Genomic DNA, 12,785 nt, shown 5'->3' with positions numbered 1-12,785 from the left:
CCTTCCCTCTGCAACAGATATATCTTAATGGAATATTTTACCCATTTTGTCATCACACTTTTTGAAAAATGATCAGTAGAAATTGGAAAGATTCAGAAAATTACTGAGATTATTATAAAGTGAAGAGAAATGGTCAAAAAATTATTGGATAGTTTGAAAAAAATTATGTGTGTCTAAATACAAATATCACCATGAGGGTGATCACCATTAATAATCATAATATATTAAAAAAAACTATATGTGAAAAATGCTCTGCTAAGTGCCTACCATTATTTTATTTAATCCTCAATACAACCCTGTCAAGTTTGTGATATTAACCCAAATTACAAATGGGAAAACTGAGGCATATGAAAGTGAAGCAACGTGTAAGGACGAAATAACTTAGATCCAACTCCAAAAACCCAGCAGTTCTTGCTTCACATGTATGTTGTTTCAATATACGAGGATTTCAGTTACCACAGTTAAATTACACCAATTCCCTAATACCACAATTCAAATTTCAATTACCATGGTATATTAACTGTGAGTAAATGCATAAAGTACAAATTCCACTGCTGGTTTTTCAGTCCACAATTGCTATATAATTAAGAGTTATGCATCATGATTAATGACCAATCACATCACTCGTTTCAAACTCTGTGATGATTGGTCACTGCATACATCTGTTATTCAGCTCACACAGAAACAGCAAAAAGGTGGTTGTGTTGCCCCTTTATCTTCCAGTGACAAACCCGTGTGGACATTTTATAAAAATGGGTTTTGGAAAAGGAGAATTGAGGAACAAAGATGAATGCAGCAAAGAAATAAAGAGTGATAATGCTGAAGATAAAATTCAGCTCAAACACAAAGAGAGTTATAGAAGAAATAGTGGACGATGGGAATGTTGACAGAGCCACTGTTGAAGAGGTCCAGTTAGAAGAACTTTGAGAATGAACTTGTCAACGTAAATGAGGAAAGTGGTTGTGACCAAAAGGCTAAAATGTTCCAGAGAACATTATTCTGGCAAAATTACTGTAACTGCAGGAATGCTCAGAGATATTTCACACTGAAGATTAACATTTTATAAGCTGACCCAAACTAGAAAGTAGTATGACAATTCACCAAGGCACAGAAAAGATACTCTGTACTGTAATTTATACGATGAGAAGAAAGCAACAAGAACAATTCAAATAACTACAGAGAAGTTTTTTACAAAAAAATAAAACAAATTCTCAATGTTTCTAACATTTTAAAGCACAATGTACTAAATATCTGTTTTAATAGTTTTTCCATTCTTGGGGCACCTGGATGGCTCTCAGTTAAGTGTCCAACTTTGGCTCGGGTCATGATTTTGTCATTCATGAGTTCGAGCCCCACACTGGACTCTGTGCTGACCACCCAGAGCCTGAAGCCTACTTTCAATTCTGTGTCTCCCTCTCTCTCTGCCCCTCCCCCTTGCACGTGCATATGTGTGTGTGTGAGCTTGTGTGCGTGCGCGTGCAGGCACAATTTTTCTCTCTCTCTCTCAAAAATAAATAAACATCAAAAGTTTTTTAAGTAAAAAATTTAAAAAATTTTAAAAAGGCCACAGAACAGTTGAAATCATTGCAAAGTTCATGTAAGATTTTTCAGCTTGTACAGTTGCCTCTATGGTACTGTCCTACCATGCAAAGTGAAGACTGCCTGTACATCCTATTTACATTATACTATGCTAACTCACTAAATACATGAAAGGTTTTAAGGTGGGAGATTTGAAAGAAATGTTAGATCCCTTCCACAACTGATTAAAAAGTGAACTAAATCTATTGAGAAAATTGGCTAATTAAAAAAAAAGAAAACTTATATTGTCAAAGCTTATGGTCTGTGACATCTACTTCCTTAGAAGTCTTCAAGACGGAAATGCACAATTATATCTCTTTTCTCTTTGACTTAGACACTAAAGTGAAAAGAAAATTTTAAGGATGGATGGCTGGGTGGCTCAGTCAGTTAAGCGTCCAAGTTCGGCTCAAGTCATGATCTCACAGTTCACGAGTTCAAGCCCTGCATCAGGGTCTGTGCTTTCAACACAGAGCCTGCTTCAGATCCTCTGTCCCTCTCTCTCTCTGCAATGTCTGGGCTATAGTAGAAGACAAGCTTTCCAGGCACTTTCAAGCTAAAGACTCAGATACACTTAAGTAACATACATTTTTATGTATGTGTGTGTATATGTGTATATATATATATATATATATATGTATATATATATATATATAAATAATTAATTGAAATTAGCAAAATGACTATCATATTCACAGAAGCTCAATGTAGCTTTCAGGGAAAGATGAGAATTGAATTAGACAAGCGGAAGCAAGGAACAAAACTCCAGGCACAGTTTGGCATAAACAGGAAGGAAGAAAAAAAAGGAAAAGACACAATCAATAAAAAGAGCAGGTTTGTCATCCCAGCAGCAGGTAATAAAGGGGGAAATATAACCATTTGTGCAGAGTCTTGAATATCAGGTTACTTGGAAACACGAAACAACAGAAAGTTTTTCATTAGAATATTGTTACAATAAAAAAATTCACGACAGGGGCGCCTGGGTGGCTCAGTCGGTTAAGCGTCTGAATTAAGCTCAGGTCATGATCTCACAGTCCGTGAGTTTGAGCCCCGTGTCAGGCTCTGTGCTGACAGCTCAGAGCCTGGAGTCTGCTTTGGATTCTGTGTCTCCCTCTCGCTCTGCCCCTCCCCTGCTCATGCTCTGTCTCTCTCTGTCTCAAAAATAAATAAAAACAGGGGCGCCTGGGTGGCGCAGTCGGTTAAGCGCCCGACTTCAGCCAGGTCACGATCTCGCGGTCTGTGAGTTCGAGCCCCGCATCAGGCTCTGAGCTGATGGCTCGGAGCCTGGAGCCTGTTTCCGATTCTGTGTCTCCCTCTCTCTCTGCCCCTCCCCCGTTCATGCTCTGTCTCTCTCTGTCCCAAAAATAAATAAAAAACATTGAAAAAAAAATTAAATAAATAAATAAATAAATAAATAAAAACATTTAAAAAAAACTTTTTTTTAACTCACAACAAAGTAAGAATGAAACTATAATAACCTAGACTATAATACTGGCTGTGGAAATACACTGCATAAGATATATAAGGAATACAGAATGCAGAAGGGCTATTCACCAATATAATGAATGAATGAAAAAGGAAACAGAAATAAATATTGTAAATGAATAAGATGAGTAACTAGGAACAATGACCCTAAAAAGAGAACTCAAAACATCAAGAAAGCTACTGGGCCTAAGGAAGCAAGATGACTTTGTTGGGATCCACTGAAAATGAGGAACCTTAGATCACTGAGAAGACATCACTTCTGTTTCCACTAAGTACTGAGCAAGATCCTAGTGAACCCACTCCCACAAAGAAAACAACTACAAAATCTAGATACAACACAAAAATAACCTACCTGAAAGCACTGGAGAGTGAATAGAAGCCAACAGATTCTGGAGAAAGAGAGCTGTTAAGTGAGTTCCCAATCAGAGTGGTGACCAGGGTGACTGGAGCACTGTCATTTTGGCTGGGGAAATCAGAATACTGAAGCACAGGAAACCACTGCCTGTGGCCAAGGAGGAAAAGAATCCCAGAAGGACAAGAACCAGAAAAGGGATACTCAAATTCTGTCTACCCACATCTTTGGCTAATCCTTGAGTAGCTCAAATAAAGACAAAATATCTGTACTGAAACTAGAGCTGCAATTCAAGAAACAAAGTATGCAATTCTATTCTAACCAAGATAATAACCTGCCAGGGGCCCCTGGGTGGCTCAGTCAGTTGAGTGTCTGACTCTTGATTTTGGCTTGGATCATGATACCAGGGTTGTGGGATTGAGCCCACAATCTGAGTGTGGAGCCTACTTAAGATTCTCTATCTTCCTCTGCCCCTGTACCCTCTCCCTCTCTCTGTCTCTAAAAAAATAACAATCAAAATAATAACAACCTGCCAAACAACATCAATAACAATCAAAAACAATGAAAAACTCTCAAAAGAAAAGAACAAATCAACTCAAAAAGTAGTCAAATAAACCAATAAACATCAGGAAAAGAGTAACAGGAAAAAACAGAGAATACAAATAAAATGGTACAGAAAAAAAAAAATCAACATCAATAATTACATTAAATGTTAATAAACACAGATTCCAATTAAAAGGCAGAGACTGAAAAAATTGATTTAAAAAGCAAGAAACAGGAGTGCCTGGGTGGTTCAGTCAGTTGAGCATCCAACTCTTGATTTCCACTCATGATATGAACTCTCTGTTCATGAGATTGAGTCCTGCATCAGGCCCTGTGCTGACAGCATGGAGAATGCTTGGGATTCTCTGTCTCCCTCTACGTCTGCTCCTCTCTGAGCTCGCTCACTCTTTCTGTCTCTCTCTCTCAAAAATAAACTTTTTTTAAAAAAACAAATAATATATATTGTCAAAAAAAAGATGAATATGAAATGTAAAGACCCAGAGAAGCTGAAAATATATGGATAGAAAAGATACATAATGCAAAGAGTAAGAATAAAAAAACTGAAGTGGCTATATTAGAATCAAGCAGATATACCTTACGACAATAATTACTACCAAAGATAAAAAGGGACCTAGCACAATGATAAAAGGATCAATTCATCAAGAACACAAAATAATAATAAAGTGGTATATGTTAATAACAGAGCTTTAAAAATCATGAAGCAAAAATTCACAATATTAAAAAAAAAGAGCCAATTCCAAAATCTTAGTTGTGGATTTTAACTTCTCTATTCTAACAATTGATGGAATAATTAGACCAAAAAATAATAAGTCATCAAAGACCTAGAAGACATAAACAGTATCAATCACCTTGAGTTAACTGGTATCTATAGAACTACACCTAACAACTACAGAATACATATTCCTTTCAGGCACTCATAGCAGGTTTCACCAGGATAAAACATGATGGGCCATAAAACAAGCCCCAGTAAATTTTAAAAAATTAATATCATGTCAATTGTGTTCTTTATCCACAATGGGATTAAGTTAGATATCAACAATAAGATAACTTTAAAAATAAGAAATATTAGGAAATTTGACAATATACTTCTAAAATAACCCATGGATCAAGTAAGTACCGCCAAGGAAAATTCAAAACTATTCTAAACAGAATGACAAAATATGACATCAAAATTTGTGGGATGCAGCAAAAGCAGTACTAGCAAAGAAAATTTTGGCTTTAAGTGCTTATATTTCTTAAAAAAAGAAGAAAAGGCACCTGGGTAGCTCAGTTGGTTAAGCATCCAACTCGCTCAGGTCAAGATATCACAGTCGTAAGATCAAACCCTGCATCAGGATCTGTGCTGGGTGCAGAGCCTGCTGAAGATTCTCTCTCTCCCTCTCCCTTTGCCCCTCCCCACAAAAAAATTAAATTAAAGTTAAAAAAAAAAAAAAGATTTAAGGGTTGCCTGGGTGGCTCAGGCAGTTAAGTCTTCAATTCTTGGTTCCAGTTCAGGTCATGATCTCATGGTTCATGAGTTGAGCCCCACATCGGGCTCTGCACTGGCAGCACGGAGCCTGCTTGGGATTCTCTCTTTCTCCCTGCCCCTCCTCCACTCACTCTGTCTCTCTCTCAAAGTAAATAAATAAATTTAAAAGAAAAAAAAAAAAGAATATTTAAGATCAATGGCCTAAGTTCTCATCTTAAGAAAAAAAAGGAAGGGGCGCCTGGGTGGCTCAATCATAAGTGTCCAACTTCACCTCAGGTCATGATCTCACTGTTTGTGGGTTTGAGCCCCATGTCAGGCTCTGTGCTGACAGCTCAGAGCCTGGAGCCTGTTTCAGATTCTGTATCTCCCTCTCTCTGCCCCTCCCCCACTCACACTCTGTCTCTCTCAAAAATAAATATTAAAAAAAAAAAAAAGAAAAAGGAAGAGAGAGCAAATTAAATGTAAAATAATTATAAAGAAGGAAATAACAGAAATTGATGGAAGAGAAAATGTACAATAATATTCAAAATCAATGAAATTAATACCTGATTGTCTGGAAAGATGAATAATATTGATAAATCCCTAAGCAGACTAATGAGATAAGACAGAGAAATTAATTAATATCAAATTAATAACAGGAATGAAAGAAAGGACATCACTAAAGATCCTACAGAAATTAAAAGGATAGTAAGGGAATGTTATCAACAAATTTACAGCAATAAATTTGCAACCCAAATTAAATGTAAAAATTAAGTGAAACAAACAAAATACCAAACTAAGAAGAAACAGAAAACTTGAATGGTCTTATATCAATCAGAGAAATTGAATTCATAATTAAAACTTTCCCACAGAAGCGTCTGGGTGGCTCAGTCAGTTCAGCGTCTAACTCTTGATCTCGGCTCAGGTATTGATCTTGAGGTTCATGGGGTCAAGACTGGCATCAGGCTCTGTGCTGGCAGCGTGCAGCCTGCTCGGGATTCTTTCTCTTCCTTTCTCTACCCCTCCCTCCCCTTCAAAATAAATAAATAAACTTTAAAATATAAAAAAAAATAAAAACTTCTCATAAAGAAAACTACATGCAATTATGGCTTAATTGGTGAATTCTACCAAATATTTAAGAAACAAACAATGCCAATCCAACAAAAACTCTTTCAAAAAATACAAGAAGAGAGAACACTTCATTGTATGAAGCCAGTATCACTCTGATACCAAAATCAAAGACATCATCAGAAAAGAAAACAGATCAATATCTTTCACTAAGATGCAAAAACTCTTAACAAAATTATAGCAAATCATATCCAACAATACATAAAAGGGATTAAGACATAATAACTAAGTGGTATTTATCCCATGGAAGGTAAGCTTGGCCTAACATTCCAAAACAGAATCAATTTAATTTATGATATTAACAGACTAAATGAGAAAAAAATTATAATTTCAATTAATGAAGAAAAAATGACAAAATTCAACACTCAGTCATAACAGAAATTGAAGGGAACATCCTCCACCAGATTAAGGACATCATTCTCAACAAAGAAAAGCTCAATGCCTTCCCACTAAGATCAAGAATGAATAAGGAAGTTTGCTGTCACCATTTCTATTCAGAATTAGACTGGATATCCTAACAGGTACAATGGATCAAGAGAAAGAAATAAAAAGCATATGCAAAAGAAAAAAAGACCTGTCATTACTTACAGGTTATATGATCATGTGCAGAAAAAATCCTAAGGCATCTGCAAAAAACCCCACTAGAACTTGATAGTGAATTTAACTGGGTCACATGATACCAAGTACAAAAATCCATTCCATTTCCATATACTAGCAATGAAGAAATAGAAAATAAAAATTTTTAAATCGATTTATAATAGCATCAAAAAGCAAAATACTTAGGAATAAATTTAATAAAATATGTACAAGACTGAACACTAGAAACTACAAAAGGTTACAAAGGAAAATGAAAGAAGGACTAAATAAATGGGGACAGATACCATGTTCATGATTAGAAAACTGAATAAAGTTAAGGTGGCAATTCTTTCCAAACTGCTCTAAAAGTTCAATGCAACCCCATTAATTTCCCAGGAGCCTTTTTGAAAAAATTGATAAGATGGTTTCATAACTTATATAAAAATACAAAGACTGATAATATCAAAAACAACCTAGGAAAAGAAGAATAAAGATGAAAGACTCAGGGGAGCCTGGATGGCTCAGTCAGTTAAATGTCCAACTCTTGATTTTGGCTCAAGTCATGATCTCAGTTCGTGAGATCAAGTCCCGCGTTGGGCTCCAAGCTGACAGCAAGTAACCTGCTTGGGATTCTTCCTCCCTCTCTACCCCTCCCCAACTCAAACATGCATTCTCTCTCTCTCTCTCTCTCAAAATAAATAAACATTAAAAAAAAAAAAAGATGGAAAACTCACAATATCTGATGTCAAGACTTACAATAAAGCTACAGTAGGGGCGCCTGGGTGGCTCAGTCGGTTAAGCGGCCGACTTCAGCTCAGGTCATGATCTCGCGGTCCATGAGTTCAAGCCCCGCGTCGGGCTCTGTGCTGACAGCTCAGAGCCTGGAGCCTGCTTCAGATTCTGTGTCTCCCTCTCTCTGACCCTCCCCCATTCATGCTCTGTCTCTCTCTGTCTCAAAAATAAATAAAAACGTTAAAAATAAATAAATAAATAAAGCTACAGTAATCAAGACAGTGCATTTAGGGCATAGGATAGATAGGTCAATGGAACAAAATAGAGACCAATAATAGCACCATACTTTATGGGGTCAAATGATTTGTGACAAAGGCACCAAAGATCATTCAATGGGGAAAGGATAGTCTTTTCAACAAATGTTGCTGGAACATGGTTATCTATATTGAAAAAATAATAATACATCTTGACCCCTATCTCACAACATACCGCAAAATTTACTTGAAATGAATCAAAGACCGAAAGGTAAGAACTATAAAAATTCTAGAAGAAAACCTAACAAAAACTTTATAACCCCGAGTAAGATAAATATTTCTTAAACAGGACACAAAAGAATGAACATAAACAGACAATAGCTAAGAGGCAGTTGGAGATAACTATCATAATTTGGTAATAACACTGAGCTTATTCTTTTTAGAGGCTTTCATAACCTCTTTTGCAGCCCATAACACACCAAAATCATTTCTCATTCAGACAAAATAGACACAAATAAAAGACTCTATCCAATCGCTGGAGCCCTGAGATATTTACATAAAAAATTACCATAGAGGGATGCCTGGGTGCCTCAGTTGGTTAAGTGTCTGACTTTCAGCTCAGGTCACGATCTCACTGTTCGTGAGTTTGAACCCCGCATCAGGCTCTGTGCTGACAGCTCAGAGCCTGGAGCCTGCTTCAGATTCTGTGTCTCCCTCTCTCTCTGACCCTCCCCTGTTCGCACTCTGTCTCTCTCTCTCTCTCTCAAAAATAAATAAACATTTTTAAAACACTTTTTTTAATTACCATAAATAGAAATTAGAATTAATGTTTTCCCTAATCAAACTAGACAATAATGACATTTCAGAAAAAGACTTCAAAAGGCAAAAAGATTTTAATGAGAAAGTTAGAAAAGCCAAAATAGAAAGACCAATAATAGCCCCACACTTTTATGCTCAAATGATTTGTGACAAAGGCACTAAAGATAATTCAATGGGGAAAAGATAGTCTTTTCAGCAAAGGAAAAAAAAATTGATAAAATTTCAACAGACATATCTTTACAACAAAACAGTACAACTTAACCTTCTTTTATATTGTAAGTATATTCCTAGAAAACTAAGTATAAAATAAAGTTTTTATGAAATGGAAAGAATTTATACAGTAGTGGAAATTTCTTTATAAATTAATTTTATTATGAATCACATTGTATATGAAAACCCTTTCATGATTTCAATAATAAAAACTAATTTACATGTTACATAATTCTAGATATTCCTAAATTAGTTTTCCTTGAAGCCAAATATGGAGCTGAAATATTAATGCAAGTGGTAAACATAGAACAACTTCACTTATCATAAGGGGAAAAACATCAGAGACTAAAACTTGGTAAGATTACCTTGAAAGGTTGATTTTTTTTATCTATAATCATAAAAGTGCACCTTTTTCAGCTATTTTGTGTGTGTGTGTGCTAAATCGCAAGAGGGTGACAAAAGAAAGTAGAATGACAGAAAAAAGGAAAAAGATGAAAGTTTTAAAATGTTCACAAATATAGGAAGGACATAAAATAAGTGGATCCAAAAAAGGAAAGAATGGAAATACTTAATTTGAGAATTAAGCTATTTATCAGGCTCATTGCAATCAACCACAGGTTTAAAAGAAAAAGGGAAAGAGAAAGAGAAGACACATGCCAAGCTTTGCTAGAATAACCTACTTACTTGTACCTTCGATAAAAATGTCACAATCATAGCTATTATCTATCAAATGCATACTATGTACAAGTAACAAATTATCTCTGACTCTTAAATGGCCTCACAAGATAGGTATTATTATTCCATTTATCTTAACCCTAGAGAAGTTAAGAAATTTACCAAAAGCCAGACAAAAGAGAGCCATTAACAAAAGAGAAGGAATTTGAACCTGGGTCTGTCCTTTGAAAACAACATTCTAACCCCCAAGTGGTGTCCTATAACAATTTTTTAAAATAGATTTTGTTTAATTTGCAGTAATTATAGTTACAAAACAACTCTGTTAGGGAATTACACAATACTAAACAATTCATGAGGCAGCAGCAATACTGGAAATTCCACTGAACGAGGCCAAAAGTACCTACCACAGTTAAAGTATAAATTAATGTAACTATAGCATTAATAAGACAGTAAGAATATTTTTTAAATCTCTAGCAAATATCCATGAACCTTTGTTAATGCAACAGAAAGCCAAAAATGGTATCAAATGGTTTCGTGGCTCAATAAAAAGGATCTCAAACACTTCAGTACATCTTAATGGAGGTTAGACAGCAAACAGGCACACTGAAAATAAAGTATATACAAAACAAAGATCATTCAAACCTAAAACTATCCAAGGGAACATAGATAATTAAAATGATGTATTAGGAAAAAAAGTTTTTCTGGTTAAATACCATTCTGAAAACAAGCAACGATTGACAGAATAAAATTAATTCTTTTAAATTCAAAGAAAAAAACCATCTCCATCTAAAACATCTGTGTAAAAAGGAGACGTGGAAACCTATATAAATGACTAAAATGTATCCTATCAAGAAGCTGAGTAGAAAAAAATTTCAAATTTCAAACATACAGGAAAAGAATTAAACTTGAACATGGAGAGCACTATTACAAAGCATAAAAAAGGAAGCCATTCACTAGCATACCAGCTCAATGAGGCCATTCAACATTTTGCTGAAGTACAGAGTATCAAAATATTAACAACTGCAAATTCAATGAAATGATACATTAAAATAAGAAATCAGCACAAAAGATTCTGTGAAAGTAAATGAAATTTCTACCTTTGGCCATTTGGGATTGAGAAGTCGAGCTTTGATTGCATCGTCCAGTGCCTTGTCATACTGCTGGATTTTCATATAGGCTGCAGATCTATTGCTGTATAAGATGCAGTTCTGAGGGTCAACAGCCAGGGCTTCATTGTACAGAACAATAGCTGTATGAAAATCTCCATCATGACAGGCCTGGTTACTCTGACGAACTTTCTCAACAAATTCAGCTTTGCTCAACACTGGTCCATCAGGACTTCTCCGACCAATAGTCTTAGCACCAAAGAGAGGAATCTACAAACAAAGAAACTTTGTCAGATAATCCAGAGGGTTTCTTTGTCTGAATTTCAAGAGAAGAGGGACATTCTGGGGTGCCTGGGTGGTCCAGTTGGTTGAGCGTCTGACGTCGGCTCAGGTCATGATCTCACGGTTCGTGAGTTCAAGTCCCTTACTCAGGCTCTTGCTGTCAGCGCAGAGCCTTCTTCAGATCTTCTGTCCCCCTCTCTCTCTGCCCCTTCCCTGCCTGTGCTCTCTCAAAAGTAAAAATAAATAAATAAAAGAACAGAGACATTCTTCATGGTCTGCTTTATATAGTAAACTTTTGTAGCCTGAAAGTTAATAACCTTTCAAAGAAGCAGCCAACATAGTACTTTGAATGCATATATATATATATATATACATATACATATATATATACGTATACGTATATATATATACGTATATATATATACGTATATATATATATACATATACATATACGTATATATATATACGTATATATATATACGTATATATATATATATGTATCTGTTTTATATATATACATATAGTTATAAACATACATATTTAGGGGTACTTGAGTGGCTCTGTTGGTTAAGCATCCTAATCTTGATCTCTGCTCATGTTGTGTTCTTGTGGTTCGTGAAATGGAGTCCTACATCAGGCTCTGCACTCACGGAGGAACTTGCTTGGAATTCTCTCTCTCCCTCTCTCTCTGCCTCTCTCTCTCAAAACAAACTTTAAAAAACATGCATATTTATATTCATACTTTTTGGATTGACAGAATGACTGAATAAACGAATGAATGAATGAATGAATGAATGAGTGAATGCAAAAGAATACTTAGACTTTTTCCTGGCAATTTACAGTTCTACTAAGTGAGGGTGCCTGGCTGGCTCACTCAGTAGAGCATGAGACTCTTGATCTTGGGACCTGAGTTAAAGCCACATGTTGGGTGTAGAGATTACATACACACGTGCATAAAGTTATTTATATTAAGGGAAAAAATACAAATACAAGTCAATACAGAAAACATGATCTAAACTATATTAAGATAGTTGCACTCAGAAAATGAAATAAATGATCAAAATAATAACTATGCTAAGTTATCTCTGGATATAAAATTATGGGTTATCTTTATTTTTTTTTTATTTTTTTAATGTTTATTTATTTTTGAGAGAGAGAGAGAGAGAGGAGGGGTGGGGGCAGACAGAGAAGGAGACACAGGATCTGAAAGAGGATCCAGGCTCTGAGCTGTCAGCACAGAGCCCGACGGGGGGCTTGAACTCACAGACCGCGAGATCATGACCTGAGCCGAAGTCAGGCACTCAACCAACTGAGCCACCCAGGCACCCCAGAGTTACCTTTCTTATCCAAATGTTATACAGTAAGTATATGTGAGTTCTAAAATTTAAAAATTTAAAAAATTTAAAAACATAAATTTTAATGTATCAATGAATCTTTTAGACTGACAAATTTGGTAATTGGGCTTCTACCATGGAATTTCAAAGACAAACACCAGTTTTTGTAAATCACCAAAAAGAAAAACAAAATACCTGCCGTAAACTGTATCTTGGCAATTTAAGACCCGTTTTTTATGTTGATTT

The 12,785-nt window shown here is 35.5% G+C and overlaps 1 protein-coding gene across 2 annotated transcripts in view; it reads right to left on the bottom strand.

Moving 5' to 3' along the window:
• TTC28 (tetratricopeptide repeat domain 28) overlaps positions 1-12,785 on the bottom strand; it is a 628,165-nt gene that overhangs the window by 577,424 nt on the left and 37,956 nt on the right. For both annotated transcript variants that reach the window (XM_042910405.1, XM_042910407.1), the window contains exon 2: positions 10,915-11,193. In XM_042910405.1, the coding sequence (XP_042766339.1) occupies positions 10,915-11,193 (279 nt within the window). The remainder of the gene's footprint in view (positions 1-10,914; positions 11,194-12,785) is intronic.

The sequence above is a fragment of the Panthera leo genome, chromosome D3 (genome assembly GCF_018350215.1).
Source record: "Panthera leo isolate Ple1 chromosome D3, P.leo_Ple1_pat1.1, whole genome shotgun sequence".
Classification (NCBI taxonomy): domain Eukaryota; kingdom Metazoa; phylum Chordata; class Mammalia; order Carnivora; family Felidae; genus Panthera; species Panthera leo.
The sequence above is the reverse complement of the archived record's forward strand: the minus strand, read 5'-3'. Positions and strand labels throughout refer to the sequence as shown.